The 17,239-nt window shown below is 59.5% G+C and overlaps 1 protein-coding gene across 3 annotated transcripts in view; it reads left to right on the top strand.

Annotated features, from left to right (window-relative positions):
* EEFSEC (eukaryotic elongation factor, selenocysteine-tRNA specific) overlaps window positions 1-16,931 on the top strand; it is a 252,343-nt gene extending 235,412 nt beyond the window's left edge. For 2 of the 3 annotated variants that reach the window (XM_047848987.1, XM_047848989.1), the window contains exon 7: window positions 16,386-16,931. In XM_047848987.1, the coding sequence (XP_047704943.1) occupies window positions 16,386-16,576 (191 nt within the window). In that variant the 3' untranslated portion in view covers window positions 16,577-16,931. The remainder of the gene's footprint in view (window positions 1-16,385) is intronic. The other variant, XR_007150177.1, reaches the window with a different exon arrangement.
* The last annotated feature ends 308 nt before the right edge of the window (window positions 16,932-17,239 follow it).

Below are 17,239 nucleotides of genomic sequence, written 5' to 3'. Positions count from 1 at the left end.
GAGGGCTTTTGGTTTTCATTCGACACAGCGATTTCACGGGCCCACCCTGACAGGGAGCGGGCCGTGCTCTCCCTCAGGAGAGGGGAGTGTTGGATTAACTCTAGGAGCCCCGTCTCCCGCCGACTGTCTGACATGGCCTGAGCCTAGCCTTGGGCCTGGTGCTTGTCCGGGCTAAGTCCCCCCTCAGAATCTGGAGCCCAGTTGATCTGACCCGGGGTGGCTGTGAGCTGGCCGAGCGACCAGGGGCACCGCACAGCGTGCCTGAAGTAACGGCTGCTGACCTGGGCAGTAATCCAGCCGCCAGTGTTTGGGGAGGGCTCGCCACGCGCCGGGCAGGCAGGGGGTCAGCCTTCACACGGAGCATCCCACTGCTGTGACGAGTCCGCCAGCATCCCGAGTTCAGAGTCCCGTGAGGACTCTGGCCAGGCACTTCTCAGAGCCCCTGCCATTTGCGTTTGTTATCAGGGCCGCCAGAAAGGAGAGCCAGCCGGGCACTTCTGGAGCTCCTCCTCCACACCACGCGTCTTCGCTTGCGTTCATCCCCGTGGGATAGGGATTGTGCCCGTCTTACAGATGAGAGAATAGGTGAGCCGCCTACCTTGAGAGTAAGCACCTAGTACGCTCGTGATCAGGCCTCGGCCCGTGCGGATCCAGTCCCACCCTCTTTGCCCCATTGGTGGCCTGCTGCTGTAACAGCCAGAGCTGCGGGTCAGGTGGGTAGGGTGGCTCAGGGGGGTGGGCCCAAGCCAGGTGCTGAAAACCTGGGTTGGGGTCTTAGAGTCAGGGAGGCCAGGTACAATAGGTATCTTGTCCCCCCAATAACTGCCCTTGAAAATAGAAGGCACTGGGGGCACCTGGGTGGGTCAGTCAGTCAAGCGCGCAACTCTTGGTTTTGGCCCAGGTCACGCGTGGTCTCACGGTTTGTGAGTTTGAGCCCTGCGCCGGGCTCTGCGTTGGCAGAGCAGAGCCTGCTTGGAATCCTCTCTCTCTGCCCCTCCCCTACTGTCTCTGTCTCTGTCTCTCTCTCGAAATAACTAAACTTGAAAAAAATAAATACATAGAAGGCACCGGGCCTAAATTTTCTTCGTATCCTCACAACTACCCATGTCTCGTGAGAGTCAGTTCCCTCATGAAAACACGGAGTGGGGGCTCTCCTGCCGCCTCAGAGAACTCGGATAGGATTTACATTGCCTTAGCACTTCGACGTCATGACGAAGACAAATGCACAGGGCTTGTTCAGTGCAGGGGCCCGAACTCCTGCCCAGTAAGAGCTGGGTGCGCCATTCCGGGCTCAGGTGTGCCCCACAGTGCCGTCGTGTGGAAGCCTCTGGCTCTCCTTCACTCCGTCTCCCACTTCCCCTTGCTCTGTGGAGGAGGTGTGGTAAGAGAGGTAGGAATGAGGCGTGAGACAGAGAGAGACAAGTGGCCCCGGATCGACCACTGTGAAGCCCACGGCATGTGTATGTGTGTGCGTGGAAAGTTGCCAGGCCGGAGCCAGAGGTCGGGGCCTGCAGCCTCCGTGGGAGCCTGCGCAGTTCTGATTTGACCCCTTGGCGGGAGGAGGCCACGATCGGGGGCAGGAGAGCGGCAGGATTGGCACGGTGGCACATGGAATTCTTGACCGCTCGTCGCAGACGCAAGGGGCCTCTAGGACCTTTTTGTCCCCCTCTCTCTGCATCTGGGGACGTTAGAGGGGTTAGAACTCTGACCACCAGAGAAGCAAGAGCAGCGGGTGAAGACCTTTTGTCAGGTTCCGGAACATGACCAGAATGTTTGTTCATTTGGCCCTGGTGCCTGGCCCCTAGGGAGACCACCGGCCCCTGTCTGCAAAGCAGCAAAGCTCTCGGCGCTTTTGCGAGGCACCGTCAGCACAGACACCTGACATTTTCACTCGGTTGAGCGGCCTGTCTCCCTGCTGGAACATGAGCTCTGCCAGGCCCAGCACCCAGTGCAATGCCTGACACCAAGTTGGCACTCAGGAACCGTGACTGAATAAATGAGCGAACGGACTCCATGCCTTGGGCGAGCTCCTGTGCCGCTTTTGATCTCGGGACACAGTGGCTGCCGGTGTGCTCGTTGCTTACAAAAATCCAGAAACGAAGTTGTCTCCAGCCCCCAGCTGTACAGATCTCAGGGCACCAGCTTCCTCCGTCTTCCTGAGAGACCGAAGAGCCCCCACCCCTCCTGGGTTGGCACGGCCTCCCAAGATGACCCCCAAAATTCCCCCAACCTTGAGATGCTAGGCCATGTGCCCACTACTCTGCAACCTTGCCCAGCTCTGGGCCCCACCCAGCATGGCTGTGTGCTCACCCTCTGAGTTCCTGGGCCATTCTGTTCAGTTTTCACTGTCCTGGCCACACGGGTGACCACACCTGTGCCCACCTGACTGGTTGCTGGAGGGTGATACAGGATGCTGTGGGTACCTGGCCCAGGCTCGCTCCCTACGGGGTTCCGAGTGCCCTTGGCTGGTGTGGGGAGCACCGTGATCCGAGAAGGGGATGGCAGGTCCAGCCTCTCCCCCCGGGCTCTGCCAGTGTTAGCTGTCTCCTGGCCCCCTGGGTTTTTCTTGGCCTGTTAGGGTCTTCAGAGGACAGGGTCTTCCTCTGAGCCAGCCTCGGGCCCCCTCAGCCCCTGCTGTCATACCCACACAGGGCCACACACGTGGCAGACGTGCATCCGTGTACACAAAGCAGGGTGCGACAGCTCACTGCTCACTACCAAGAGCACAGACACCTGATGTTTGAGGCTTCCACAAACTTTGCTTGATAAAACGAAGAGGAAGAAAGCATTGTTTCCAGGGCTGGGGGAGGCAGGGTGCATCTGCGGGGCCCCCCTTCCACGCTAGGCTCTCTCCGGAGGTCTGATGCACATCTGCTCACGGCCTCTCCGAGGGGCTGTTCTCCACTCCCTGATAGAGCAGGGGATTGTTTGGCCCATTTCACAGACATGGAAACTGAGATTTACGGGGCCATCTCCCAAGTACCCTGCAGAGCCCAGAACTCCTGACCCGGTGACCCTCCCATGGCTGACTGTGGTGCAGGGCCAAGCCTGGGAAATGGGCCACAATGACAGCTGTTCTCTGATATACGTGCTGCACTTCCAAGATAGGAACCCCCCATGTGTTCATACTGGCCCAGAGACACCCACAGATACCAGCTCAGATCCATTAGTGCTGTCTCCAGCCCTGGGCCAGTCTTCCCCAGGCCCCCTGCAGCCCAGGCTCCTGAGGGTGAAGGGACACCTGGATGGGGGAACTCCAAGCCAAAGCCTGTATACTCTTCCAGACTCAGGGGCAGCCTCCCCATATGTAGAGTAACCCCCCACTGGGCCAAGATGCAGGATCTGAGCCCTGTGGCCACAACGTGATTAAATCCTGCCCAGGGCAGAGCCCCAGATGGTGTTTTGGAAGAAGGAGAACACCTCCCGGTGGACGAGGGTCCACATCAGCCCATTAGCAGCCACGTGGGGTAGCACTGAGCCAGAGGAGGGTACCTGATCCCCACCATGCCTGCAGAGAACCCCAGGGCTGGTAGCGCTGGCCAGTGATCCGAGAGGCAGTTATGGCGTAAAATACAGGAGGGGATGGGCAGTGACACCACTTGCAGGTACCTGTGCTGGGCATTAGGGACGCATGCAGCCATGTGGGCATGAGAGTGCAGGTGGCAGGAGCCAGCCCAGGGTCTGGTGCCCCATGCACACAGCAGACAGCCATCAAATGGACATTGTGTGCACACAGTAATGGTACATCCAGCCTCAGAGAGCATGCTGGGAGTTGGCAGGGTGACGGGTGGCTGGCATGCCGAGTGAGTGGGTCTGCCCCACACACAAACCAGCCTCCCCGGGGCCTGAGAGCCACCGGCCAGGCCTGGGATCTGCCTGAGAAGGGCTGTGCGTGTGCCCACGGCCCCGTGTGTCTGTGTGTGGGGGGGGCACTCCTGTGCTCACCCCAGCTGCAGTCTTCACAGGTCAGGGAGGGGGTAAAACCATTGGAGCCTGCAGCTGTCAAATCGGGAGTGTGGATAGGGACCAGCGAAGCTCACCGCCCGCCCTTCGCTGTCGGCTGGAGAGGACAGCCAGCCCGCCTGCCTCTCCCTCCACTCTGCAAACGGGGCTGATACAGTAATCAGGACGCCACATATGGACCCTGGAAGATGGCTGCTCCCAGGGCCTTTGTTCGCCTTCATTATTCTGGATGAGGTTTTTTTTTTCCCCCAAGTCATAAAAATGACATTTTTAATATGTGGAATTTTTTTTCTAAAGAAAAGCAATATGAAGAAGACTTTTATTGTCAATAAGCTCTACCTTTTAAACCAGTTATCTTAGTTTCTGCTCTAGGTATTTTAATTGAAGATTAACTGCTGTTAAAGAGTGTACACGTTTAGGGAGTGAGTGTTTGGAGCATTAAAATTCAGCTCCCTCGGTGGTGGGGACAGTCTCCGTGGGGGCCACCAGGAAGCGTGCTCCTCCCCCACAGCTGGCCTCCAGACGCTGGCCATGCAGGAGGGCACCTGCAGGAGAGGCGAATCACTGTCTTTGCATGGAGGGGCAGGTTGGGGAGAGTCCGGGAACAGCATTTGGTCTCCTGGAAGCAGCTACTGCCGTGAGCCTTACTCCCGTCATCCCTCATTCTGACTGAGGAGGACACCACAGCTCAGAGCAGGGCGGTGAGGCCCCCATTTCACAAGGCCTGGCGTCCAGTCCTGGGCCATGGACTCAGCTCTGTCTCTGCCCACCATCCCCCGCCCGCCCCCACCTGCACAGCTCTCACGGAAGCCTGTCTCTAGGCAAGCTCCTTGGCCTGGTCACTGCCCTCCGGCGATTACCTGAGACTGTCTCAGCGGCCACTGTGTTCCAATTGCTAAACAGACCCTACCGAGGGGAATGGATCCTGCCCGTTCGGGGGGTTCTCGGTCCAGAGATTTGTGTGCTTGTGTGCGCGTGCGTGTGTGTGCATGGCTCACTGTCAGTGGCGTTCTGCAGTGCCGTCTGAAGAAGGGCGACGACCCCTTTCCTCTAGCTACCTGGAAAAGAACTTGGGATTCGAGTAGTAGTGAGGATGGATGAGCCCTTGTTTGCCACTGACTGTGTGACCTCGGGCGAATCATTTCATATCCCTGGGCCTCAGTGTCTCTGAATGATGGAGTGAATACTGTACCCTCCTTGAGCAGGTTGAGACACAGAAAAGTGCTTGTCTGATCCTTCCCTGGCCAGACGCTGAGCCAGGCTCTGGGATCTAGTCTCTGCCCTCACAGAGTAACAGTCAGGGAAATGAGCTCATGTCCACCCATGACAGAGGTCTTGGGGCCAGGACCAGTGCTGGAGGGTGGACCCACGGTGCACCTCTGACGCAATGCAGCAGAGGAGAGTCCAGCTCAGAAGCCAGACTGCACGTTTGAGCTCAGCCTACCACATCTTCACTGTGTGGCCTTGGGCACGTACTGGCTCTCTCTGTGCCTCTGTGTATAAATAGAGCCAACCCCCAGGGAGCGGTTGTGGAGTGGAGAAGCCGTACGAACAGGACGTAAGAAAGGCACAGTGAACGTTAGCTAGGGTGACCATTGGTGGTGTTTTCAGCATTATCGAGAACTGGCCAGAGCCCATCTTTGGGGCAACTTGGGCCAGGCCTGCCTCACACAAGATGGGCTTTCTACTTCAGACCCCCTCTCTGCCATTAAGACCGCTGTCAGAGTCTGCCTAGGCAGTGGCCAAGCTCCAGCAGTGTCCCCCCAACCTCTGGAATCCAGAACATAGAGGCACGTGAGGCCTCATCCCTGGAAGTCTCTGGAGACAAGGTCCCCCACCTGGCCCAGCCCACATTGGTTGCCCTGGCCTGGGAGTGCTGGGTGAGAGGTGCCTGCCGCCCAAGTCAGGGTGGTCCCCCAGTCATGTCAATGCCCTTGCCTTTTGCCATCTCCTCCCCACCCTCAGGGGTAGTAGCCCCCTAGGCCCCCCTGCCCATGGCATTGCTGTCCCTGCTGCTTTGTTCCCAGTGAGAAGCAGCAGGGCTCTGGGGTGGCCAGGCCCATAGCCAGACTCCCAGGCCTGCAGCAGGATAGACAGCTGTGTAAAGCCACAGGCTCGAATGTAAAGTGCTACTCCCCATTTATTGTTGTGTGACTTTGGGCAGTCACCTCCCTCCCTGCCTACAAAGTGACTTATAGGATGTCTGGAGGCTTGAATGAGATGCTGTCTGAACCCACCTGGCTGGATGGTATGTTGACAAGGACACTAGCTAAGCAGTCCCTATGATAGTGGTGGCAGAAGTAGAGGCAAAGCGACCTAGCCAGTCCCCTACCCAGCCACTGACCTTCGAAGCCTGCCTCACCCCTGCTCCCTCCCTCCCCCCAGGGCAGACCTGGGCCCTAAGCTCCAGCCAGCCTTCCCCACCTAGAGACTTCAAACCTCAGCCCAGAGGGCCAGCCAGAAGGAGTCCCTGGGAACACTGCTGTCTAGGCCCCCCTTCTGGAAATTGCCATTCCGAGGCAGCTCAGCTCCATCCCCGGGTCATAGCCACCAACACCCGCAGCCCCCACCCCCTGCCCCCCGACCGTGCCTGGCACACCCACGCGGTTGTACCGCCTGTGCTGACGGGGAATGTGAGCCCAGGGGTTGGGACTGGGGTCCAGGCCCCCTGGGTGCCGAGGAGCCGGCCTCTAGATCTGGGCGTACGGGACGTGTTGGAGGAAAGGGCCAGTACACATTCCTGCCTCCTCTAGCAGCCCAGCTGCCCGGCTTCCTGCTCCCCAAGCCTCCTGTGAACTGACAGGGCCTGACTTGGCTGTCCAGCAGTGAGAGGGTGATTAGGAACCAGACGGTCAGGTGGGTGAGCCCTGACCCCCTGGGGACGGTCATCCTTGGGAGAGAGCCAGCCAGGGCCCAGCCCACTGGCAGATGAGGCAGAGTGGGAGCAGGCTTAGGTCACCGGTAGTCCCCCTTCCTGGGGCTGCTGGCCACGCCTCAGGCCGCACTTTGTCTCCTGAGGACACAGGGTCTAGACGTGGTCCTCTTGTGGAAAGCCTTGGTCCCCTTGGAGGATACAGGCCTGGAAGGTAGCATAGAAGGCCGAGCCAAGATGCTAAAACTTTTGCTGAAAAGCCAAAGGAGTGAGGTCTGCCAGGTAGACGAGTGTTGTGAGTCACCCCAAGATGAGGGAACACCAGTACAGAGCCAGGGTAGGGTGAGTGGGGAGCCCTGTGCAGGGGTGAGTTGTGAGGCCTGTGAATGGGTGTGATGGGGCTCCCAGGCAGGGGTGAGTGCAAAGGGCCTGTGATGGGTTGGGGGCTGTGTAGGGTTGAGTGGTGAAGGTGGGGAGCCAGCTGGAGGAATTTGGACACCTGCCTGAGGAATGGCAGAAGATTCTGAGCTGGGAGGGATGATCAGGATTTTGTTCTGGAAACATCTCTTCGGCGACAGGCAGATCAGAAGGAGCTGGTGGGAGAGCAGCCTGGTGGCTCATGCCCAGAGGCCAGTGCCTGAGGCCCTAGTGCCAGGCCCTCCACCAGGGCCTGGAGGGACACTGAGGGAAGGGGCGCCCATGGAGCACAAGGCCAGCCATCAGAGATGCTCCCCACTTGGGAAGGAGCGGGCTCCCCACTTGGGGCTGTTCAGAGTCAAGCAGAGGTTTGAACCCTACCTGAACTTCTGGGCTGCACACCAGGCATGACCTGGATGGGATGTGGAGCCCCTGGCTGCTGGGACTATAAGCCTCAGTGACCCCCCACAGCCACTTTAGGGGGATGAAGCCCTGCCCCAGGTGAGTGCTGGGCCGCCCCTGTGAGGAACAGGTGGGAGCCAACAGTGGATGGTGTTAGGTAGTTCAGAACGCCCCCAACCCCACCCCAGCGGCCCCCTCACTGTCCCCCTGAGTGACAGGGAACTTTCCTCCTCCTGGGCTGCCCCTCTAATAACTGAGCTTCTGATTCTTGAGACCAAGTCATTGCCTTTTTCAGAACGGCTTTGTTTTTGCCTTAAAGTCCTTCCTTCCACATAATGCACTGGTTTTCCCTCCCCGCGCACCCCCAATCTCCAAAGGCTTGACTACATTATAATTTCAATTTACACGGTGTGGGAAAGATTTGTGCAAAGGGTCCTTTTTTGTTTTTGAAGAATTCATCATTGCTGTTAAGAAGCTTAATATAAATTAAAGGAGGAATTAGGCAACATTAAGACATCAAAATGGGGGTGTGGGCGCCCGTTGCCTCGCCTCCACCCAATCAAAGGGGCTGCGTGGAGCCCGTCGAGTGTGCGCTCGAGAGCCTCAGAAAGCGCAGTTCCAATAAAGGGCCTGTTCTGTCGCCCGCCTTCCCCTAATTCCCTTTGTTGCAGGGACAGCGGAGTACATGTCTGATAAAAACTTAATCACCTTATCTTTTTAAAGCAAATTGCATCTTTGTTTACATACGGGATCCATAGCAGGAAGAGAAAGGAGAGAAAACCAGGCAGCTTTCCCAGCCCCAAGCAGCACGTTAAAGGCTTCCGCTCCCAAGGATAAATGCGGAAAACCAGGGCTGACAAAGAGATGGCGGGAGGGTTCCACAGTCACCAGCACCTCTCACAGATGAGGTCAGGGGCCCCAGCAAAGGGAGCCAGCCGACTGGTGTCCCCAAGGGCTGTCCCTCTCGGCCATTCTCTCCTCTCTTCCCCTGCAACCTTCCTATTGGCTCCTGTGGCCAGCCAGGCTCTCCCTAACCCGCTAGGCCCTCCCAGCACCAGCTCGCCTCTGGGCCTTGTGCTGAAAACCAGGCCTGTCCTCCTTGGGCCTCTCCTCTCCACTGGCGCTGTCAGAGCTAAGCTTGTACAGGGCCCATGCCATCCTGGGCCACTGGCCAGCAGAGGGATCTGGGTTCCAATCTCAGCTCCACCACCAGCTACAGCAGGGCCGCGGGCAAGTCCTTGCACCTCGATGTCCCTGCAGGATGGGGCAGCAGCAACAGCCCTGTGCAAATCGGACACAACAGGGCCCCGCCCTGTTTCATGGCCACTACCGCCCTGGCCGAGTCCGCCTCCGGTTTCTGTGCCCTCCCCACCCCCTGCAGCCCACTCCCAGCTAGACTGTCCTCCAGCCTCGCCCTCAGCAGCACATCCTGCACAAGCCACCACATTAGCCACATCAGAGGTCTCATCAGGCACTGTGCCACGCGTACCTCCTGTGACCACCTGTGACCTGTGCAAGGCAGCCTCATTAACAGGGCAGGCATGCAGAGACGCCTTTCTTCAGGTGAAGTTTGACGGTGGATCCCACTGGGTAACGGTGCAGCCATGCTGTTTGAAGGACCTCAGCCTCGCTGCTCAGGGTCACCTCGCTGACAGAGGTCCCCTCCTTTGGGCAGCCCCTCTTGCTCCCAGGCCAAGCATCCAGTCTAGACTCAGGACCTGGCTGGATTCAAGGCCCTCTGTGGCCATCCGTCTCGGCCATCCCATATGTCAGCCCAGCCCAGCTTGCCAGGCATGTCCCTCTGAGCTCCCCAGCCCTTCTGTCATCACCAGGATACTGACCCTAAAAAGGGCTTCCCCCCTCCGCCCCCCCCCCCCCCCCGCCACCACCCCTTACCCCGGCTCTCTTTCTGCCCTGTCATTTATTTCGGCTCTTTCCAAAGCTGCTTGTTCTAGGAGGGGAAGCTGGGGCGGCTGGAGTTGGCTGCAGCCCCACGGGGCCACCGAGGGGGCCGCTGACCCCAAGCTGCTTGCAAGGGCTCAGTTCCCACTGGGGGGTGCAGGCCGCCCACCAGCGTGGAGGCCCTTCTTCCAGTCTGGCCCCCAACATGAAAGCGACGCCAGCAATTGGAGGCAATTTGCCGGCCTTTGATGGCCATGTCAGGGCGGCACCCGCGGCCAGGGCTTGGGAAACTGTTGTGCTTCCCGCATTCTTCCCTGATTACCCCCGGCCCAAGCCAAGACCCAGCAGCCTCCAGCCCACTGTGCCTTTGTGTGGAGCTGGCACTGGGTGAGAAAGGCCAGCCCGGCCCTGGGAGAGTGTCCCCAAGGAAAGCCATGGCTAGCAGCGTCACCCCGAGGTCAGGCCGACCCGCCCCCACCGCATCCCAGGCTGGGCTTGTTGGAGAATGGATCGGGCAGCCCAGCTCCCGGAATCCTGAGGTCTGGGGAGAAGGAGCAGAGAGGTCTCCCTCTGGAGCAACGGCCACGGTGTGAACTTCACACACGGAGCTCATTTAGCTCTGTGCCCACCCTGCCAGGTAGGGAGCCACGTTCCTGCTCACATGGAGCAGGGGGCCTGCTGTCTGAGCCTGGGCTTCCTGGGCCATGACCTTGCAGACAGGTATTTCCTAGTCTGGAGGCACAGGCTCTGTGGAAGCATTTCTCTCACTTCCGCTGCCCTGCACACCTGGGCGAGACTGCTCCTTCCCTTTGCCTTCACCTGGCGCACCCTCCCTGAGCCCGCCTGCCAGGCCCTGTGCCCAGCACCAAAGAGGCAGTCCCCCCAACAGGCCACCCGGGAGATGGATGCAGAAAGCAAACATTGGGGCGCCTGAGTGGCCCAGTTGGTTAGATGTCCGTCCGACTCTTGATTTTGGCTCAGGTCGTAATCTCAGGCTCATGTCGGGCTCCACGCTGAGCATGGAGCCTGCTTAAGATTCTCCCTCTTTCTTTCTCTCTCACCGCCTCCTCCCTCTGCCCCTCCCCCATTTTACGCATGTGCACATGTACACACACACACACACGTGCTCCCTCTCTCCAAAAAAAAAAAAAAAAAGGCAAACGTCATGCCAAGTAGCGTTCCAGGAGGGAATCTGCTCCGCTGGGGCAGGTGAGGGAAAGCGTTCTGACAGAGACAGTGGCAGAGTAGGCGTCAGCCAGACAGGAAAGGCGTGGAGGAGCTTTCCAGACAAAGGGAAGTCGTCGGAGGCCCTGCTTGATTTCTGCGGGCTGGAGTGTAAGCCGAACGGGAGTGAGAGGAAGCAGAGGGTGAGGCGTAGAGGGAGGTACACCCTGATGACCCAGGGTCTTGGATGCCAGGCAAGGCCATAGACTTTGTCCTGTTGGAGCCCAGAGCTCCGTATGTGCCTCCGAGCAGCCCCTCCACGGGTGGAGGAGGACCCGGGAGGAGGCCCCCCGGGGGACAGGGCAGCAAGGCTGGGGAGCAAGGAGCAGACCCTCAGGAGGCTGTGGAGAGTGATACCCTAAGCCTGTGCCTTCCAGTTACTGCCCTTGATGCGGCAGCAGCGTCAGAAACCCTGGGCTTTCAGTGGCCACAAAGGAGCCATGAGCATGGCCTGAGGTGGTATTCAGCTCGTCCTTCACGGGGCCAGATTACTGCAGAGACGACACCATTGGCCCAGAGATGGCAGTGAGCTTCCTGGCCCACGGCGGCCTTAACCAGGACGTGGAGACGAGACCTGGCCCGGGGTGACAGCCACCTCCCCAGCCTCCCCTTCCTCCCCTGCCCGCCCCCCTGGAGCCCTCCTCCCTCCCCGCTGCCTCCCCGTGTGGCCGTGCATTCAGCAGCCAGACTGCACTGGGCCGCACTCCGCTTCCTCTGGGCCTGGGCGCAGGAGGCCATGCCAGTGGCCCGTAGGAGATGGCCCCATGAGCACCCAGGCTCACAGTATTAACCTCGGGAAGTGGAGAAAAGTAGAAAGAAGAGCATCGCCTGTAACTTACCCCCGATCTCTGACGGCCTAGTGGATAGTCTTCTAGTCTTTCTTTCTGCATCCCAGAGTTAGAGCAGAACTCTTCCAACAAATTTGTATTCCTGTGGCGTTTTCTTTTTTTTTTTTTTTTTTTTTTTTTTTTTTCAGTTAATTTTTAAGTTTGCCTTTGTGTAACTGTGAACTCTTCTCAGGTGTCACTTCATCTCCCAGAATATTCTGCCGCAGCAAATGCATGCCAATCCCGTCCTGACTGCCCTCCCACGGGTCTCAGCACCCTTGTAACTCCACAGGCCAACGCACCTCCTCCGTGGTGCACACAGACCTTGGGATCGGGTAGCCTCACAAGTCCAGCTCTGCCTCTCCAGACCTGTGTGACCTGGGGCCTGTCACTCTCCCGGGCCTCAGTTTCTTCCACACTGGGCTGTGGGGGTCAAGTGCCCGCACGTGTAGTGGCATCTGTGTATACAAATCTCAGGTTGTTTATTGGGACGGAATGCCTAGAAGTAGGTGGCTGGGTCCATGTGGTGACCATTTGGGGAGCTTAGTAGCCAGTGCTCACCCAGCAGGGTCTCAGAGGGTCTCTTCCAGCACTTTTCATTCGTAGTATTCTTTGAGCCCCTCCCCCCCGGTGAGCCAGGGAGTGTTCTAGGTGGTGGGCTTGCAGCGGTGCATGCAGAGACAAAAATCCCTGCCGTGGTAGGACGTGCATACAGCAGGGGCAGAGAACAGACATCAAAATGAGGAACTTACAGCAGTATGTCAGAAGGTGATAATAGCTATTGGAAAAAAATAACTGGGTGGGGGGGTTGGGGCAGGAGGGGAAGATAGTGGTCAAGAAGGCCTCACCAAGAGGTGTCATTTGCACAGCGATTAGAAGGAGGCGGGCCTGGGAGCCACTGGAACTCCTGGGGCGGATCTGCCAGCAGAGGAACCAGTGAATGCAAAGGCCCTGAGGTGGGAATGCACCTGGTGTGTCAGGTGAGGGGGACAGTTCAGAGACACAATGCAGGCCAGCTCGGGTGGGAGAAGAGGGATGCAGAAGTCAGAGGCCAGGAGCTCCAGACATGCTCCCAACGTCAGGGGCCATCCCAGGAGGGGCGACACATGGCTACCCAACCCATAGGGCCTCTCGAGGGTGCTTCAGGGGGAGGTCCCTAAGAGAGGACGGTAGCTCCATGAGAGTGGGACCGTCCTGCTTGCCTCTGTATCCCCAGGGCACACAGGAAGTGTGGGGAGCCCTGGTGGATGCTGGGCGGGTGGACATCCCTCACCACTCTGAGCCCCCAGAGGTCCCTGGGACCCTCCCTGATTTGGGCTCCCGAAGAGCCTGGCACACAGGGAGCACTATGGGGACTCGGTAAGCTGCGGTCACCCTGTAGCCCCACCAGCATGTAGCCACACGTCCTCATCCATACTCGAGCGTCAAGCTCATTCCCACCCAGCACTCAGACTCCCTTTGCATGCAGACCCTTGCCCAGGTCTGCGTGCGGCCAGTCCCTGTCACCTGGTCTCCGTTCGGAACTCTTCCTCAGAAAAGCCTGCCCTGGGTGCAAGCGACCTGGCCATCCTCCCCTCCTGGTGACACAGCACTTTTGCTTCCTTGATGGCCTCAGTGGCTATCTGGATTATCTTGCTGGCTTGTTTCCCCTCTGCCTCTTCTCAGACTAGTAAACTCTGTGGGGGCCAGGCCCTGGTCTGCATGTTCACCGCTGTCATCTCCAGTCCTAGAGCCTCCTGTGAGCGTTTTTCACTGAAAGACACAGGGGCAGGTTGGGAGAAGCCCGGCGATTAGGTGGGCAGCAGCTCCGACCCCCGACGCCCTGACCTGCCCTTCATTTCCCTGCTTTGGCTGTTTGGCTAAGGGGAGGAAAAAGCCACTGCAAAACGAAGCAGCTCCCAGCGACGTTTTCCGCAAATCCTACAGCTTCGGCAGCACCAGAGAACAGGCCCATGTTGGGGAGATTTTCTTGGCATTGTGTCCAGGCCACCCCAAATGGAGCAGAGGTAAAGGAGCCTGACCATCTCAGTAGAGCAATTAAACGGCCGCATGTTTGCCTGTGCCAGATAGATTTTCTGGCTCTGCCTGCTTTGGGCCGTGCGAGGTATGCACCGTGTGTAATGAGAGCCAGCGCGGGCGAGATGGACCGCCGATTGGGCCACGCCTGTCTCCCCAGCCCGGCGCAGACGCCGGGGAGCCCCGCGCCTCTTCAGCCATCAGACCTCCTGGCACCACAGGGAGACAGGCCGCCCATGCCATTTGTCAGGGTCTGGTGCCAGCCACCTTCTCTGTTTGCAGAAGGAAGGCCAGGGCTCCGATTCAGGGAGGCAGATACCTGCAGGCCTGGTGCTTGCTTGGGGGCCTGGCCCGGGGCCATTCCCACGCCCCATCCCAGAGGCACGCAGACCAGCTGGGTGTGGGGCCTGTGATCAGACACCATGCTGCGCAGCCAGAGGGTGGCTCCCCATGCTAGGGGCCCCACAGGCTCCTAGCGTCCCAGAGCCCCATTCACATTGGCCACAAGTCCCAGCCTTCCTGGGCAATGCAGGTGGTGCAGGCTCTGAGAGGCCTGTGGACAGGGAGACAGTCCTTCGTGGAGGAGGCAGAACTTCCCCAACAGACTGTAACCGTGTCCCTTCAAGCAGCCTCCTGGCCACCTTTCTGAACATCAGGGAACTGCAGGGCCAGTACAGGATGCTCCATAGCCGATGGTCCCCTGCACAACCATTTTCAGGCGTTTGCTTAAGGGGTACCCCCACTGAGGGCTGGGCTGGCCGGCATCTGCCATCAGAAGCAAGCCCAGAGTTCAAATCCTCGCTCTTCCGGACCCTCTGTGGGGCCTAGAGGAGCCCTCCATGGGGCCCTCTGTCTTCTCATCTGTAAGATGAAGGGCTTGCTGACATCTTCAGCAAGCATGCGTGAATGCCTGGTCTAAGCCAGAAGAATCCACCCACCGCTGCCGCCCAGAGCCCCCAGCTGGTTAAGACACGATGTGCAAAGGTCCTCCAGAGCTGCACATCTGCCTTTTCGTCTCAGGCAGACAGCTGGCACCCAGCCAGCACTGGGGCAAAGGAGGACACCCTTCACGTGCTGGCAGATGCAGATCAGGGCGCCCCGGGGCATGCAGGGAGGGGAGCCCTCCGCCTGGTGCCAACCCCCAACTTCCCACCAGCTCTAGACACCCGGCCTCTGGGTCCACTGGCTGATGTGACCCCTCTGTGCCTATTAGAAGTAAGCGCCCTCTCTGGGGGACACAGGCCTGCCAGGACCCCTCTTTTAGCAAGCACAGTGTAGGCTGGACTCCACCCCACTGGCCTCTCCCCAGGGGAAGAAGGGTTGGACCCAGCTCTCCCCGTAGCCGCTCCAGGAGCTGCCGCCCACTGGGCCTCCCTGCCCCATGCAAGTCTCACGGTGCCCCCTCAGCTCACCCCCCAACAGCCCTGCCAGTCTGCTCCCCCCAGGTTCCCCCAGTGGGGTCGTGAGCGGCCTCAGAGGGTGAACGCCTGCCCCAGGGAGCTCTGCTTGTGCCGGGCCAGTCTGAGGTCTGACCACAGCCTCGGGTGAGCCGGAGCCTCGGCCCCTATGCTCGAGGCAGCCGAGTGCTCGTCCTGGCCAGCAGCCCCCAAAGAGGCCGCACCATGGTACGACCAAGCAGTTTCTTCATACAGACGAGCCCCAGAGCAAGCCTGCTGTTCAAGGATGAGCAGGGTTTCTTCCCATTAGCAAGGAAGGGAAGGGCATCCCAGGCAGAGGGAACAGCATTTGCAGAGGCCCACAAGTGTGACTCTGGGGAGCCCAGGGACAGTCGTGTGTTCCTCAGGGCCGCAGGGAAAGTGCAAAAGCAGTGGGTGAAGGGGCCGGAACAGTTGGGGTTGGTCTGAGTCAGGGTTGTCAGCAGGAAACTGATTTCCACTTAATCATTTGTCCAGAGGGAGTGAATATAAAGTCTGTACACTGTATGCAATGGAGGGAGTGGCCAGAGGGGGGTTGAAAGGAGCCGGTAAGATGTGGTGGGAAGAAGTAGGGGCCACCCCCACCCTGCATGGGACAGCGTGTGCAAGAGCCCAGGGGGAAGGACCCCCGACAGGAGCTCCGGTCTTAGGGAGCAGGGATCGTCACCCCATTTGCTCTCCCCTCTTGTCCTCTGATCCACTGGAGCTCCCATTGGCTGGACCCAACCAGAAACCAGAGGGCCACAGGAGCCCATATGCCTTCTGCAGAGGCCAGCCTCCCAGGCACACAGAGGAGCAGAGAATGGATCCCCAGGGGCAGCTGGAGAACTCCTAGCCCAGGGAGCCTCAAAGTCAAGCTTCAGTGCATGTGTTTTAATGTGAGTGCTCTGGGAGACAGCAGGACCATGTAGAGCAGGAGAAGGACATGGCCACCAAGTGTGGGGCTGATCCCCACTGGAGCCTGAGTGCAGAGTGCATGGGTGGGCAAGGGACTGGGAGACGGAGGCAGGGAGCCCTGCTGAGCTCCAAGCTGGACAGACCTGCCGTGGACTAGCGTGGTGCGGGGAGGGGCCAGGATGCAGGGATTTAGGCAGCAGAGTGGACCATAGGCCTCAGGGGTCCGTTGGCTGGGGAAGGAGGTAGAAGGGGGCGAGCCTGCCAAGGTGGCACGGGGGTCCTGGCTCGGCTTCGACGGGCGTGAGGGTGTTGCAGAGTTGGGAGAAGGGGACTTGGAGATGTGCTATTTCAGGTGTGTGCCCATCCGGGCCGGTGAGGGGGCAGGCTAGGGATCGGCAGGCTAACAGGCTCTCTTTCTGTGCCTTGCAGGTGGCCTCAGCCCCGAGTCCAAGAAGATCCTGACGCCCACCCTCAAGAAGCGGGGCCGAGCCGGACGAGGGGAGGCAGCCAAGCAGGAGGAGGGGGCAGAGCGGCCCGAGCCCACACAGCACGTGGCCCTCAACCTGTCTTTCAAGCGTTACGTTTTTGACACCCACAAGCGCATGGTCCAGTCTCCCTGAACGTTCCAGTGACCTCCCCCGGGGCCACCTTGCCCAGGCCCTGGGCTGGGCCGCGATGCCAAATGCCCAACCAGATGTGCCTCGACCCCCTTTAGTACATCCCTCCCCATGACTGGAGGCACGGGCCCCCGGGCCTGGCACTGAGCCCCATTGAGAAGCCTGGAGGATGCGGGGGCAGTGTCACCAGTGCTGGGGCCGAGAGGGTCTGTCCCTCCACCCTGGCACCCTCCCACCTACTGGTGGCCAGTGTCTCCCCGGCTGCCCAGCCGGCAGCCATGTGAGGGCCAATCCATGCCCTGACCCCAGGTGGCCTGGCACTTGCCAGCTGCAAATAAATGTCCTGTGGTGCCTGCTCTCTCTGCTGGTCTCTGTGATTTCACTGGGAGTGTCCCTTGACCTCTGTTCCTAAGGGGAATATCAAGAGAATTGCCAGGGTTCCTTCCCAGAGTGGAGCTGGGGGAGGGACCAGAACTCAGAGCCCAAGGGGGCAGAGGGATCCACAGGGTGTCAGGCCCCTAGGCCAGACTGGGTGGCCCCTGGGGTCTCCTGGGCCTTGAGAGACATGGGGGTGCTCTAGGCAGCCAGGTCCTGAGAGGGCTCTGCCAGGAGGGGCACACATGGGGTTCTGGGGAGTCGTGGGGTGCCAGGCAGGGTGTCAGGGCA

The sequence above is a fragment of the Prionailurus viverrinus genome, chromosome A2, assembly GCF_022837055.1.
Source record: "Prionailurus viverrinus isolate Anna chromosome A2, UM_Priviv_1.0, whole genome shotgun sequence".
Taxonomy (NCBI): Eukaryota; Metazoa; Chordata; class Mammalia; order Carnivora; family Felidae; genus Prionailurus; species Prionailurus viverrinus.
The sequence above is the reverse complement of the archived record's forward strand: the minus strand, read 5'-3'. Positions and strand labels throughout refer to the sequence as shown.